This window comes from Dipodomys merriami, unplaced genomic scaffold (genome assembly GCF_024711535.1).
Source record: "Dipodomys merriami isolate MVZ:Mamm:240054 unplaced genomic scaffold, mDipMer1.0.p SCAF_2, whole genome shotgun sequence".
NCBI lineage: Eukaryota > Metazoa > Chordata > Mammalia > Rodentia > Heteromyidae > Dipodomys > Dipodomys merriami.
This window is the reverse complement of record NW_027203381.1, coordinates 70,358,112-70,373,758: the sequence shown is the minus strand read 5'-3', so window position 1 is coordinate 70,373,758 and position 15,647 is coordinate 70,358,112. Positions and strand designations below refer to the sequence as shown.

At 44.6% G+C, this 15,647-nt stretch overlaps 1 protein-coding gene across 2 annotated transcripts in view; it reads right to left on the bottom strand.

The window, feature by feature from the left end:
• Slc12a8 (solute carrier family 12 member 8) overlaps positions 1–15,647 on the bottom strand; it is a 131,740-nt gene that overhangs the window by 99,569 nt on the left and 16,524 nt on the right. For both annotated transcript variants that reach the window (XM_070028713.1, XM_070028714.1), the window contains exons 3-5: positions 12,152–12,298; positions 3,740–3,931; positions 834–1,065 (exon numbers count right to left, since the gene is read on the bottom strand). In XM_070028713.1, coding sequence (XP_069884814.1) covers positions 834–1,065; positions 3,740–3,931; positions 12,152–12,298 — 571 coding nt within the window. The remainder of the gene's footprint in view (positions 1–833; positions 1,066–3,739; positions 3,932–12,151; positions 12,299–15,647) is intronic.

Genomic DNA, 15,647 nt, shown 5'->3' with positions numbered 1-15,647 from the left:
ATTTATATTTTCTTTTTGAGAAATAATTGAGTACAGAAAATTATAAATATAAGTAATCAAAATACACTCAACATTTGTTATATTTATATCAAATCCACCCCACCCAAACAGAAAGTATGTTTTTCTTCTCTGACCTCATATTTATTTCCTAGTCTCCTAGTCACATATGCATCTCATCTTTTTAGGAGGCGATTGTTTTACATAAAATTTCTGGGCTTTGTAGTATTTATTAATTTTGCTAGTATTCTTATTATTGTATTTGTGCTGGTACCAGAATCAACATGCTCACTCAGTTTTGCTCACTGCTGGTGTTCTACCACTTGAGCCATACCTCCAGCCTAGCTTCTTGCTGATTAATTGAAGATAAGAATTTGTCAAGAATCCAGGCTGGTTTCAAACTATGATCCTTTGATCGAGCTTCCCGAGTAACTAGAATTACAAGTTTAAGTTTTTTAAGAAGGAAGAGGATGGGGCAGGGAAACAAGAATTAGAAAAGAAGTTACTTTATTTTTGCAGTACTAGGACTGAACTTCAGGCTTTCTGCATGCTAGGCAAGGGCTCTACCCTATTGAAATACATCTCCAGTCTCTGGGTTGTATTTTAAATGGAAAGACAAGCAAAAGAAGTATGGAAATGTCCAGGGTGGAAATGTAGGGGTGCAGAGGGCTTTGGGTCCTTAAAGCCACAGTGAGTCATCACACTCACCTGATCAGGAATGGCCCACCTGAATGGTAGGTCAGGGGAGGGAACTCTGCCAATCCACTCCTTTAAATATTATAAACTAGTGCAGATCTATGGGCCATAGGTCATATATTGAACTTCAAAAGGCTTACTTGGGTCCAGGTGTGTGAAAGAGCCCACTACAAAGTCCAGTGTGGACACAGCCAGCAGGAACAGCAGCAGTAGCTGGAGGCGGATTATCCATTTGACACCTGCTAGGTTGATCCCCAGCAAGGCCAGAAGTACTGCAACTGAAATTCCTTGCACTGCCCCGATATTTCTGAGACCCAGCAGGTCGGAGATGGATTCAGCAAAGCCGGTGATGTACATGGCTCCTGCAACACACTGCCCACCAATCCAAGTGGAAAACATGGGCAAGACAGAGAAGCATCAGGAGCCTGTGGGCAAAACCTGTGCACCCAAAACACACACAGCAGACACTTGGGAAACAGGGAAGGGTTGAACCTGCCCTTCCCACTGCATCTTCCTTCAGCCCCAGTTTCTGCTTGGCTGTTTCAGAGGGAGTAAGCATGTGGAGGGGGGTGGGTGGTGAGTACTGGGGCTTGAACTTGGGGGCTTGGGCATGGTCTTTTAGCTTTTTTATTCAGGCTGGCAATCTGTCACTTCTGATTGTTAATGGGAAATAAGTCTCACAGGCTTTCCTGCCCAAACAGGCTTTGAATCATCATCTTCAGATCTCAGCCTCCTGAGTAGCTAGGATTACAAGTGTGAGCCACCTGCACTTGGCTGCCTGGCTGTATCTTGGAGGGGAGAATGCTTGCCACATCCAACTGAAAGCTGTCAGTGGTAGCGAGAAGAAAAACTCATGGAGGAAGAGGAAGGGATGCGCAAGAGGCAGGAGATGGCTTTGGGCTGCTCTGCCTGCCATCTTCACAAACAAAATCTAAGTCTAAATCAAAAACACAAGGGAAATTGTTGTGTTTCTGGATCTTAATTAAGAAAGTTTCTACCTGTGCCAAGGAGCCCTAGTGTTTCTCCAATTTCTTCTTGTAATAATTTCAAGGCATCTGCTTTTACCTCAAGGTCTTTGATCCATTTGGAGTTGATTCTGGTACAGGGTAGTATATAAGGATTTAACTTTAGTTTTCTATACGTGCTTAGCCAATTCTGCCAACACCATTCGTTGAAGAGGCTATTTGTAAGGAAATGGAAAGACTTGGAAAAAATTATATTAAGTGAAGTAAGCCAGACCCAAAGAAAAGAGCTTGCATGATTTCCTTCATTTTTTTTTTTTTTTGGTCCGGTTGTGGGGCCTGAACTCTGGGCCTGAGCACTGTACCTCAGCTCTTTAGCTCAAGGCTAGTGCCCTACCACTTGAGCCACAGCGCCACTTCCGGCTTTTTCTTTTTGCTTATGTGGTGCTGAGGAATCGAACCCAGGGCCTCAGGCATGCAAGGCAAGCGCTCTACCACTGAGCCAACTTCCCAGCCCCGATTTCCTTCATTTTTAAGAACTAGAAATGTCACTGATATTTTTAAGAGGGGATCCCAACAACCCAATTGCTTAGTGCACAAAGCCATATATAATGAAGTGTATCAACATGAACTCCAAGCATTGGAAACAAGAGACTCTTATTATGTCCTGTATGCAGTTATTTCATTTTTTCTGTTTTAGTTTTCTGTAGCCTTTGTCTTGTATATAAGTTTATCCAATCTGTGGAAGGGAAAGGGAATCACAGAAACAACAGGACAAAGGATGAACCAATGCAACACTGATACTCACTCGGCACTATGTTGGATATGAGCCTTACAACTCGAGGGGTAGGGGAATAGGGAGGGGTAAGTGGGAGAAAATGAGGGATGGGGTAATAATGATTAAAAACAAATGTACTTATTACCTTACTTACATAACTTTAACCCCCTGCCTATCACCTTTTCAATAAAAATAAGAATAAAACAAAAAAGCAAAACAGGGAGCCCAAAGCCAGAGAAGGGAGCTTGCAGGAAACCAGATTTCCCATTTCTTTGTAGATTATTATTAATATCTTAAATATCTAATATTTGGAAATAGAAATGAAAGTGTGGGGCACATCTTTTCACCTGAAATTTTTATTTATTTGCTGGGTAGTTTTTTGTTGCTGTGAAGGACTAGGCTGGCTTGAATTGGAGATCCTTCTGCCTTGAACTCCCAAGTGCTGAGATTAAAAGCATTTGACCCCTACACCTGGCTCCAGAATCAGAACTTTTGGGGCCCCGAAATATGATGTAGGTTTCAGGTTCTTAGATTAGGGATGTACTTAAAGATCTTTCTCCAAAATAAGGCAGGTGCTTTTGTTTTCTTGTAGTACTGGGGGTGGACCCAGGCCTCAGAGCATGTAAGGCAAACTCTCTCATGGAGCTCCATCTCCAGCCCCGGGAAAGCTCTATTTAAGGGTGATGAAGTTGGGCACCAGAGGCTCACACCTATAATCCTACCTACTCAGAAGGCTGAGATCTCAGGATTGAGGTTCAAAGCCAGTCTGGGCAGGTTCATAAGACTCTTATCTCCAATTAACCACCTAAAAGCCAGAAGCAGAGCTGTGGTTCTAGTGGTAGAGCACTAGCCTTGAGCAAGCAAAGCTCAGGGATAGTGCCTAGGCCCTGAGTTCAAGCCCCAGGACTGGCGCACATGGCACACACAAGGACTTTTGGCCTCGCTACCAAGCCCCACTGTAAGCCCTCAGGTGTGTGTGAGTTAGCTCTGGTAGGCAAGGCCTACTTCCAGGACAGTCCTTGGACACAGGGACAATGCCCTCCTCTCAGGGCATGGGGGACTGTGGCCCAGGCCAGTTGGCTGCTACCTGGGCTCTAGAAAGACAGCAGGAATGGAGCTGGTCACCTCAGGGATCCCTGAGGCAGGCCAAGTGGAGCACAGTTGTTTTGGACGAAGGGCTCAGGGCTGTGGCTTGGCTCTGCTTGCTTCCCCACTCATCTTTATAGTGAGGCCATTATACCTTGAACCAGGTAAGGAGGAAAGGGAAGAGAGGCTGGGGGCACAGCAACAGGTGCTGTGGGCTCACCTGTCCAAACACATAGAGCAGCCCAATGGTGCCTCCCATCTGCCCGCCGAGAACAGAGGAGATCATGGAATAGACGCCGCCACTGCCCACGCCGCCATGCTGCGTGAGGCCGATGCCAGACAGCACAGTGATGAGGGCCACGAGGATGACAGAAGACACCAGCAGCATGCCCAGGAGCACACCTGTGTTTCCCTGCAGTGGAACAGCAAAGATCATGATCCAGGGTTAGGAGCAGCTGGCCAGAGTGGACCCCGCTGGGAGCCCTGGCCACCCTCCCCACCCTGAATCCACCCAGGGACTACCAGAAAAGGACACAGTAAGTGCCATAGGCTATGGCCTGTGAGAAATTCTACATGAATGGAACACACACCACCAGCTCTCCAGTGACTTCCCAGTGCCTATGGCAGAAAGTCAGAGCCACTTCAGTTACTCATGGAGCACCTTTTAATCTGTCCATCAAGGCCTGGCATGCAGGGACAGGCTCTTTCCTTGCTGCCCTCCTAATCACTTGGTCTCCCTGCCTGAAATGCCTTTCCTGCTCATCTGGCTGGAAAGACCACTTGTGAACTCCAGTGCATTCTTTGTGTGTTGGTATGTGTCAGCTGTGGGGCTTGAACTCAGGGCCCTACTACTTAAGAGTCACAGCTCCACTTCTGGTTTTAGAGTCCTTAATTGGAGATAAAAACCTCACAAGGACTTTCTTGCCGGGCTGCAATCCTCAGATCCCAGCCTCCTGAGGAGCTAGGATTATAGGCACATCCTTAAAAGCTTAGGGGTTAGGGTTTCCTCCCCAGGACTGTTCCGTCGCCCCTCCTGTGTGTTCCTCCAGTACCCAGGGCTTAGCACTTATCACAATTCTTGCTGTACCAAGTTCCTTTCTAGATTAGCCCCTCTAGGCTGTGAGCCCTCTAACAGCAGGAATAGATTTTATTCTCCTCTGTTGAGCACAGACTCTGCATACTGAGTACTCATTAAATGCTTGCTAAGAGAACACACACACACACACACACACACACACACACACACACACACACACACACTCGTGCACATGCAGGCAGACACACTTCAATATGGAAAGTCAGAATCCCAGAGGGGACGTGGACTCAGCTTTTGGCTGATGCAGTACCACCTGTTGCATAAGGGTAAGGTCAGGACATTCTGGAAGGTGAGACGCTGGGTGCTGGGTGTAGGAGAGAGAATGAGGAGTGGGCAGAGCCAGCTCTAGGGCTGGGGATGCTCTGTTCTCAGGCTCTACTGACGGCCTGTGAGTCATAGCTGAACAGCATTCTGCAATTCTTCCTATTTCTATTCCCAACATTTTGCTATCACAGCCATACTAATTCCTGCTGATTTATATAAATACTCAGGGATATTTGCATTTTACCTCATTTATTCACTAGTAGACCCAGGAGGAAGAATTACTTCTGCCCATGTCCCCTCAGAGGCCACTGGGGGAAAAAGTCCTGGGGTTGTAATGTTCCTCTGGCTTTGGATGGCCTGCACGAGAGAGCTGGATGGGGGGAAGCACCCCCTGGGCCCTGAGGGGAGAACAAGCTTTCTTTTCCTGCATTGTCTCACTCTCAGTTTTTCACTTAGTTTTTAGCTTGATGTGTTCTGGGTCTTAACCACATCAGACTCCTTGTGGGAATAAAACAGTATAGAAATACAATGTAGTGCTGGGGGTGTGGTTCAGTGGTAAGAGTGCTGGCTACTGTGTCTGAGGCCCTGGGTCCTATCTCCTGCACCAGAAAAAGAGGAAGGGGGAAAGGGAGGGAGAGACGGCAGGAGACAAGAACAGAAAGGAAATACAGTGTAGCTGCGAGACCCCAGCTCACACCAGTAATCCTAACTACTCAAGAGGCTGAGATGTAAGGATAAAAGTTCAAAGCCAGCCCAGGCAGAATAGTCCTTGAGGTTATTATTTCCAAGTACCCAGCAAAAAGCCATAAGTGGAGCTGTGGCTCAAGTGGTAGAGTACCAGTCTTGGGTAAAAAAGCCAAGGGGAGAACCTGAGACCCTGTGTTCAAACTCCAATACCAGTACAAAAATAGACAGGTAGATATAGATAGATAGATAGATAGATAGATAGATAGATAGATAGATAGATAGATAGATAGATAGATACATACATACATACATACATACATACATGCATACATACACATATGCATACATACATACATACATACATACGTACATACATACATACAATGTAATGTTACAAGAACTTGAAGGCTGCGTCAGGATGTGGTAAAGGAGCTGAGACCATGTCAAAGTGCTCCATATTACCTACACAAATCTTTGACCAAAGGGAGGGATCTCTGTCTGACCCAGCAAGGAAGGCAGGAGAAAGGAAGGGTAGCCTAGAGGACATATAAGTCTAACAATGGATATGTGCATTCATTGAGGTAGAGCTCTCAATGTAGAATGTGTACTATGGGCAGAGTGTGTGAAGACAAGATGGGCAGGACCAACTCAGGGGTAGAGTGGCCTTGAAATGAACAGACAAGGAAACACCTCCAACAGCGGCTGCGGGGACTCCACCGCCCTGTGCTCACTCTCCTCTTCTAGGAAATAGAGATGATGATAATATTTATCTCACAGGTTGTCAGGAAATACTACATTTTAGACAGATTGAAGACACAGAATGTACTTTGAATGCCATCTGTCACACACGTGCTTGATATATCTTATTTGCCCTATTCTTATTTTGCTGTAAGTCATATGTTGCTACTACTAGTGTTAATAATTGTTATTGTGTGGCTTACAAATATTCCACCCACTCAATCTCCTCCTTGATGGCTACACTGGAGCACAAGGCTATGTGTGACTTCTCGAGAGAAGGGGTACCAATGGCCTTGTGGGAATGTGCACAAAATCTGGTGACTGTCAGATGATGGCCCATCACACTAGTGGGAGTTCTAGGAATGGCAGCAATAAATGACTGTTGGTGAAACCAGAGGCAGAAGAACTGACAGGAGCCAACCAAAATGCCCAGCTTCCTCACCACTCCACCCACCAGCCCAACCTTGGTTCCCCAGAACACAGATACCCTTGCGCATGTCATCTGAGCATGTGTGCTATTGGCTTTGTAGAATTTAATGCTTTTCTCTTCCTTCTGTGTTCATGTTTGCAAATTGCCTATGCATAAAAAATTATTCTATAGGAATATTGTTTCTTATGTGTATGCCAGTACTGGGGCTTGAACTAAGGGGCTGGGTATTGACCCTTAGCTTTTTTGCTCAAGACTGGTGCTCAACCACTTGAACTAAAGCTCCACTTCTGGCTTTTGCCAATTAACTGGAGGTAAGAATATCACAGACTTTCCTGCTCAGACTGGCTTTGAACTTCAATCCTCAGTCTCCTGAGTAGCTAGGATTATAGATGTAGTCACTGGCATCTGGCTATAACAATATCTTTTAAGTTTTCACACCATAACTGCTATGTTACCCTTTTTTAGAGATGTAAGTAGTCTCCGCATTATTCTTTAGAGTTAGTATTTTCAATTAAAAAAATAATTTTGGCCTAATTTCTCCTAATTTTAATTTTATGCCATTCCCTACAAGCTCTATCTTATGTTGGAGGATTTCTCATTTGCCTTTATTTTCATGAAACTAATGACAGAGCTAAAATTAGAGATCATTCAAAGGCAAAGGGATGTGTTGGTGGGGTAGATAGCCTAGAAGATGGCCTCCATGATCACCTCCTCAACTTCCGCCTTTGTGTGATCCCTCAACTTTGAGTGTGTCCTGTACCTAGTGACTCACTTTAAGAATACAAATCTTCCATTAGTCATTCAAATGATCACATTAGTTGCAATTTACTTAATAGGGTTTTTCCTTCACTTTTGTCACAGCTCAAACATTAAAAGGCTGAATTGAAGTCCAATGTTCTAATGAAATCAGCTGAAAAACCAATTTGCTTAATACCTTCTATCTCAAGACATTCAAAGTTCACATATACTGCCATAAATGTTTTAACTGAAAAGATTTATAATTCCAATGGCAAAAGTTTATATTATTATGGCAAATTTTTGTCACTATAAGCTATGATTGTCCTTAGACATATTTGTATGCATCAAAGGTTGTTTTCCTGAGATTAAGACTTTAAGGTCATATTAACACTTAAAAACTATGAAAATGAAAGGGGCAGAACTGTCATCAATTCCTAAAGACAAGTAACTGGCATATGACCAACCCTTTGGTACTGCAGACTCACTTCTGTCTTCTTCCCAACTGTAGAACATTCTCCCAGTTTTTCTTTTCCCCACTTCAATTACTATAGCAGAACACTCATGATCCATAAGTAGGTAAAGGACAGTAAAGTGAGCAAAATGTATGATGATCCCTGGTGACAGAAGACCTTAGGGTTTCTAAATAGAAAGGTCTCAGGTCAGTTCACTGCAATAGAGACATATAATAGCAAGGAAACCACATCAAATTAGTATGACTGCCATAGGTAGGGCATCCTGTAACCAGAAGCCATACACCTTATTAACTCTGGCAATGGTACACTATCATTGTCTTTCCTACGTAAGACTTTTAAGAAATTATTTGAGAAATAATTTCCCATAGAAGACAGGCACTGGTGGCTCACACTTGTAACTCAGGAGGCTGAGATCTGAAGATTTTAGTTCAGAGCCACAAAAAGCCAGAAGTGGAGCTGTGGCTCAAGTGGTAGAGTGCTGACCTTGAGCAAAAACAGCTAAGGGATAATACCTAAGCCCTGACTTCAAGCCTCAGTACTGGCTGCTATGTGCACATGCATGCGCACATGCACACATGGGCGCACACGTACACACACACACACACACACACAATCCTACAGAGAAGGCAAATATTAGTACAATTTATAAGCTACCAAAAACAGTCTAGCTTAAAAGGTTTTTGTTTGTTTGTTTGTTTTGGTAATTCTGGTGACTCTGAGGACCCTGTGTTTGCTAGACAGGCACTCTATCACTTGATCTATATCTCCAAAAGGTGAATAATTTTTTAAGTATAATATTACACATGCCCATACTTTCATTTTATGTTTCTTGTTTTAGCCATGTAAGTGACCTGCTTTTAATAACTAGTATTGCAGCAGTGATGGACTGCCAAGGTATTAACAAGACTGTGGCTTCTGTACCTAGCAGGTGCATGCTCTCATCCTCTCTCTCACCCTGGTGCAAGTCTGCTTCCTTATAATGAGGCAACCCTATAGATGAGGACCAAGACCTGCCAATCACTGCTTCTGTGGTCTTGGCTATAGGCTCTTCACCAGAGAAAACTTCAGTTGAGACTGCAGCCCTTACTGAATGCTTGACTGCAGCCTCGGGACAGACCTTGAACACATGGATTCCGGAACCATGGATACTGTCAAAGAAATACAAATTTGTTGCTTTCAGCTGATAAGTGTTGAAGTAATTTGTTATGCAGCAACAGACAGTTAATAGATTAGGGACAGAACTAATACTTCTGGGGCTGGGAAGGTGGCTCAGTGGTAGAGTGCTTGCCTTGCATGCCTTAGGCCCTGGGTTCGATTCCTCAGCACCACATAAACAAAAAGAAAAAAGCTGGAAGTGGCGCTGTGGCTCAAGTGTAGAGTGCTAGCCTTGAGCTGAAGAGCTGAGGGACAGCGCCCAGGCCCAGAGTTCAAGCCCCACGACTGGACCCCCCCAAAAAAAAGAAGAACTAATACTTCTGATAGCCATTTCTAAAATAATAATAATAATAATAATAATTATTATTATTATTATTGTAGAGAGCTACTGTCTTTCCTCTTGCATTTCCATAAGCATTTCTAAACAGGGCAGAACCTGAAACGTCCATGCCATCACTGGCCAGATCTCCTCTGCCTCAGAGGTCAGGTTGATGGGTCTCCCTTGGGTACAAGCTTGGCAGTAAAGTGGTTCCAAGGGAGGAGAAAAACGGCATAGGTGACAGAAGCCTGACACTACCTGCCATGGTGAGGGGGTCTGCGTTAGAGCCTTTGTGGGGTTTTGTTGTTATTGTTTTGGTTTGGTTTTGTGCCAGTCCTAGAGCTTAACTCAGGAACTGGGCACTGTCACAAAGCCTTTAGAAAAAAAACCTCAAAGCCAGTAATCTACTTCTTGAGCCACAGCTCTACTTCCTGCTTTTTGGTGATTAATTGGAAATACAAGTCTCACAAATTTTCCTACCTGGGATGACTCTGAACCCGATCCTCAGGTCTCAACCTCTTGAGTAGGTAGGTTACAGGCATGAGTCATTGACACCTGGCCCTTTTTGTTTTTTTTATAAGTCTAAGGGCCCTTTGTATCTGAGAGAAGGGTTGTAAGGGCCAGGAATTCCCAGCATGAACTACCAGAAAGTTTCTTGATCCCAATCTATGGGTTCCATCCATTAATCACAAAAATTTCAGCCTCAACCAGTTTATGGCTAAGACTAAACCCTAAGCTAAGGGTTGGGGTATGGAGAATGAGCTGAAGAATCTCTGGTCTCCTGCAGCTGCTATAAGAACACTGTCCATCCCTCCACAATGGAGCTTTAATGCCCTGTAATGTGCCCATGAGACAGTTAGTATTATGTATCAACTTGCCTAGACCATAGTAACCAGTGGTTTGGTAAAATCATGGCTTAGATGTTACTATAAAGGTATTTTTACTGATTTGATTGGCTGGTGACAAGCATTTACTACATAACTCAGGCTGTCCTGGAACTCTAGATCATCTTGCCTAAGGCACCTAAATTCTGGGTTTATGGTGTATACAACCACATCTATCTTTTTTTTTTAAGATTTTTTTTTTTTGGGTCCGGTCGTGGGGCCTGAACTCTGGGCCTGGGCACTGTCCCTCAGCTCTTCAGCTCAAAGCTAGCGCTCTACCACTTGAGCCACAGCACCACTTCCGGCTTTTTTCTTTTTGCTTATGTGGTGCTGAGGAATCAAACCCAGGGCCTCAGGCACGCAAGGCAAGTGCTCTACCACGGAGCCACCTTCCCAGCCCAACCACATCTATCTTATAAAGATATTCTTTTGTGTGTGTGTGTGTGTGTGTGTGTGTGTGTGTGTGTGTGTGTGTGTGTGTGTGTGTGTGTGTGCCAGTCCTGGGGCTTGATCTCAGGGCCTGGACACTGTCCCTGAGCTTCTTTTGCTCAAGCCTAGCCCTCTACCACTTGAGCCACAGCACCACTTCTGCCTTTTTCTGTTTATGTGGTACTGAGGCATCAAACCCAGAGCTTCATGCATGCTAGGCAAGTACTCTACCACTAAGCCATATTCCCAGCCCTTGTAAGGATATTCTTTAGATGTGATTAATCAGATAACTTTAAACAAAGGAGATTATCCTCCACAATTCTTATCTACCTCATCCAATCAGATGAATGTCTTAAGAGCAAAGACTTCTGTTTTACAAAGAGTAAATTCTGTCTCTAGGCTGTAACATAGAAAAATTCTACCTGAGTTTTCCACCTTCAGACTCAAGACTTCCCTAATCCAGAATATTGCCTGTGGCATTGGTTCTGTGTGTCTCAGGAGAAGGAGAAAGCTAACTAGTAATGCCTTCTACCTCTTGCATGGCCTTCTCTCCTCTTACCCATCCAGTGCCACTCCCTCTTTGAGGCCTTTCACAAGTGCACCTCTTCCAGGAAGCATTCCTGAATGGTCATAGCACTCAGAGCCTACTCTGCTTCCCAGGGATTGAATGATGCTCTAAGACCTCTCCTGATGTGAATCTGCCTCCAAGGGAGGGGCTGGCCAATCCCACTGGCATTCATCTGGTGCACAGTAAGTGTTCACCAGCGTTAAATTCTTGACTGCTTCTCCTTTTGTTCTAGGCAGCCTTTTTTGTCTACTGAAGTCTCAAGTGAGAAAAGTCACCGTGAGAGGAGCTAAGAACCTGTTCAGGGCACACATCTGTATGGGAGACACCAGGATACTTTTGCCTGATGTGTAAAGGAGATCCTTTATTCTGCATGCAAAGACAAGCTGATCTCCAGAGTCTTGTGCAGGAAGATCAGTACCGGGCAACCAATCTTAGACAATCAGTCTCTAAGAGTTAGGGTATCTACAGCTCTGACCAAGCATTCCCCTGCACCATGCCACACAGGTCATGATATGAAGAACACCAGGAGAGGCAGAGAGGACACAAGTTAGAGGTAACACTGCTACCCCTCTCTTTAAATCTCTCCACCTAGCTCTAGTCCCACCTATGATGTGCCCTGACTTCCTGGAGTTAAATCCACAGAGAGGCTTCTCTCTGAACCTGGGAGTTTGCAGTTCACAGGATTCTCATCTAAAAATCAATACTAGCTAGGCCCTGCATTGCATCCTGTTTCTCATTTCAGGAGCATCTGTGTTCCAGGAATCTGTTGCCTGCATGTGGAATGCCAAGCATGGCAGCTCTCCCTGCCAGCGGCCCACCAGAGGCTCCAGAGCCACCGGCTTGTCACTCACCACCAGCCAGCCAGTCCTCAAGAAAAGGACAACCCCAAAAATGTTGATCATGCAGGATGTGAACACACCATCCCAGGTTCCGAACAGCACTGGCTCCCACATGAATAGCTGGATCTTCCACCAGGGCTGGGGCTGGGCTAGGGCCCCCTGCAAACAGAGCACAGGGAAGTCAGCTAGGTGGCCATTGGAGGGTCAGGGGAGGGAAAGAAAAGGACTCGGGATTGGTACAGGAAGAGGTAGGAGACCCAACTTAAAAAAAAAATACTCCTAGCGTATTGTGCCAGGGCAGCTATATATGTGCCCAGGTCATGAATGTGGGCACACACACATATACACACACATACACACAGGATCCTTGTTCTCTCCTCCCAACAGGGATTTATATACGTATAAGATTAGTAATTCAACAAACGCAGTCTCTTTCCTTCTGGATACTCAGACTACATTTCCCAGCCTCTTTGCAGGTATTGCCATGTGACTAGGTTCTAGTCAATGACATGCAAGTAGAAGCAACTATTGAGTGGGTGTGGAACTGAAGGCCCCAGTTAAGATAAGGTCATGCTCTGGGCAATGCTGTTACCTTTCAATTCTCTAGTTCCAGGGGTGTGGAAGCACAGCTTCCAACAGCTAACCTTCAGTGAACCTTATTCTATGCTTTTTGCTCCTTCAGTCCTTCTAATACCGCTGTAACCATCCTGTATATTCAATTCCCTGCTTAAAGTAGCTACTGTAGCCAGGTGTCAGTGGCTCATGTCTCTAATCCCAGCTACTCAGGGGACAGACCTGAGAATCATCATTCAAAGCCAGCCTGGGCAGGAAAGGCTGTGAAACTCTTATCTCCAATAAACTAGCCTTGAACAAAAAAGCTCATGGACAGAGCCCATGCCCTAAGTTCAAGACTCAGGACAGTTACAAATACACACAAAGTCACAAAGCCACACACATATACACAAATACACACACAAATAGCTACTACCATAGTATCTGTTTTTCTGTCTGAACACTGAAAACTCTGACTTCTATACCTCTTTCTTTCCCAGGACCCTAGGATTTTAAAGCATCATTGGATAATTTTTGAGAATCAGATGCTCATTCATTTTTTTCAGTTGGAAAATAAAGTATTTATAAACACTGAAATGGAAACCTTTTACTAAAAAGATGAAAAGCTTGTGTGAAAACTAGAATGATCATAAACAAGACTAGTAGCAATTCATGCTGTGAACTTAATCTAAATTTAGGCACCAGTAGATTCTTCCAGTCCCCTAGAACTGTGACGAATGATTCCTAGCTGGGCAGGGTAGGTGGGAATTGGAAGCACCCAACTCAGAGTCACTATATATGCAGTGAGTCTGGAACTGGAGAGTGTGTTACCTATCAACACAGAAAAAGAAAAGAAAAGAAAAATCAAGAGTAACAGGGGGAAAAAGTCTTCACAGGAGCATGGCTCCTTTGTGCTGAGGACAAAGATATACTCATGACCAAGGGCCAAAGCTGGGGACAACTATACTTGATTAAAACAAAAGGATGCTACTCAGGAGGCAGAGACTTGGAGGATCACAGTTTAAAGCCAACCTCAGGGTAGGTAAGTCCATGGGACTCCATCCCAGTTAAACAGCAAAAAGGTCTATTGGAGGTGTGGCTTATATGGTAAAGTACCAACCAAACAAGCTTGAGGCCCTGAGATAAAATCCCAGAAAGAGAAAGAGAGAAAGAGAGAGAGAGAATCCTACCAGCTCTTCTCTCCCACCACATACTCAGATCAAGAAAGTGGTCACTAAAAGCTTGGAAGGGAAATGGGACTAGAGAGAAATTGAATAATGGGTACCAACATACAATTAGGGAGAAGTAACCAGTCCTAGTGGTTTACAGCACTATAGAATGACTAGTGTTTACGATAATTTATTATCCATTCCAAAATAACTCCAAGAGAGGAGCTCAAAGATTCCCCACAAGCATCTGGCTTCAATTAAAAATTTCTTAATTTTAAAAGGTAGATTGGGTTGGGGCTGGGAAGGTGGCTCAGTGGTAGAGCGCTTGCCTTGCATGCATGATTCCTCAGCACCACATAAACAGAAAAAGCCAGAAGTGGCACTGTGGCTCAAGTGGTAGAACACTAGCCTTGAGCTGAAGAGCTGAGGGACAACACCCAGGCCCAGAGTTCAGGCCCCACAACCAACAACAACAACAACAACAATAATAATTTTTTAAAAAGATACATTGGGGAAAGGAAGGAAGGGGAAGGGCATTTAAGAAATAACTCGAGGGGCTGGGAAGGTAGCTCAGTGGTAGAGTGCATGCCTTGCAAGCATGAGGCTCTGGGTTCGATTCCTCAGCACCACATAAACAGAAAAGGCCGGAAGTGGCGCTGTGGCTCCAGTGGTAGAGAGCCCAGGCCCAGAGTTCAAGCCCCATGACCAGCAAAAAAAAAAAGAAATAACGAGGCTGGGAAGGGATGTGAAGGGTAAACAAAGGAGGAGGCTACAATGCTTGATAAGAAATGTACTCATTATCTTGCCCATGTAATTGTAACCCCTCTGTACAGTATGTTCACAAAAAAATTAAAATTAAAATAAAAAAAAGAAATAACTGGAGCTGGCTGTGATAGTATGATAATTCCAACACTCAATGAGGCTATGGCAAGACTGGGAGTTTGAGGCAAGCCTGAGCTCCATAGCAAGATGTAATCTCAAAAAACAAAACCCAAAATGGCCAGGTGCAGTGGTTCATACCTAATGAATCTTGGGAGAATGAGAGGATCTTGGTTCAAGGCTAGCCTTGGAAAAAAGTTCATGGGCCAATGAGAGCTCAGCATGGTGGCCTGCACCTGTCATCCCAGCCACGTGAGAAATGCAATTAGTATGATGCCAGTGCAGACCAGCTGGGGCATCAACCAACACAACACTCCAGCTAAAAATAACCCAAAGTAAAAAGGACTGAAGGCATAGCTCAAGTGGTAGAGTGTCTGCCTCACTAGTGTAAGACTCTGAGTTCAAACTTCAATACTGAAGAAAAAAGAAAGAAAGAAAGAAAAAGAAGAGAGTGAGGGTCACCCAGTAAGGCTCGTGGGACAGGCAGTGTGTGGATTCTTCCATGTCCCTGTGGGTCTCAGCTCCAGCAGGAACACCTTTTTTTCTGTGTACTTGTCTTTCACAAACCACAAAGTCAATAATCTCCAGAAAGTCAACAAACGTGACAACAGCTGTCATGACTTAGAGACTGCCAATCTATGGCTGTTATGGAGCAACGCACCAGGGAACCTGTCAGGTGACTGTGAACGGTCAGTTTTCCAGGATCCTCATCTCAAATTTCAGGACATAGCTTACTCCCTGTGTGCTATACTGAGCTTCCTATCAGGGCTTGGTAGAGGCCCATTATTATGGACACAGCAACAACAGTAGAGATCAGCCATGAAAGGGGGATAGTTGGCCGGGTGATGGATGGCTCAAACCTGTAATCCTAGCTACTCAGGAGGCTGAGATCTGAGGGTCATGGCTCA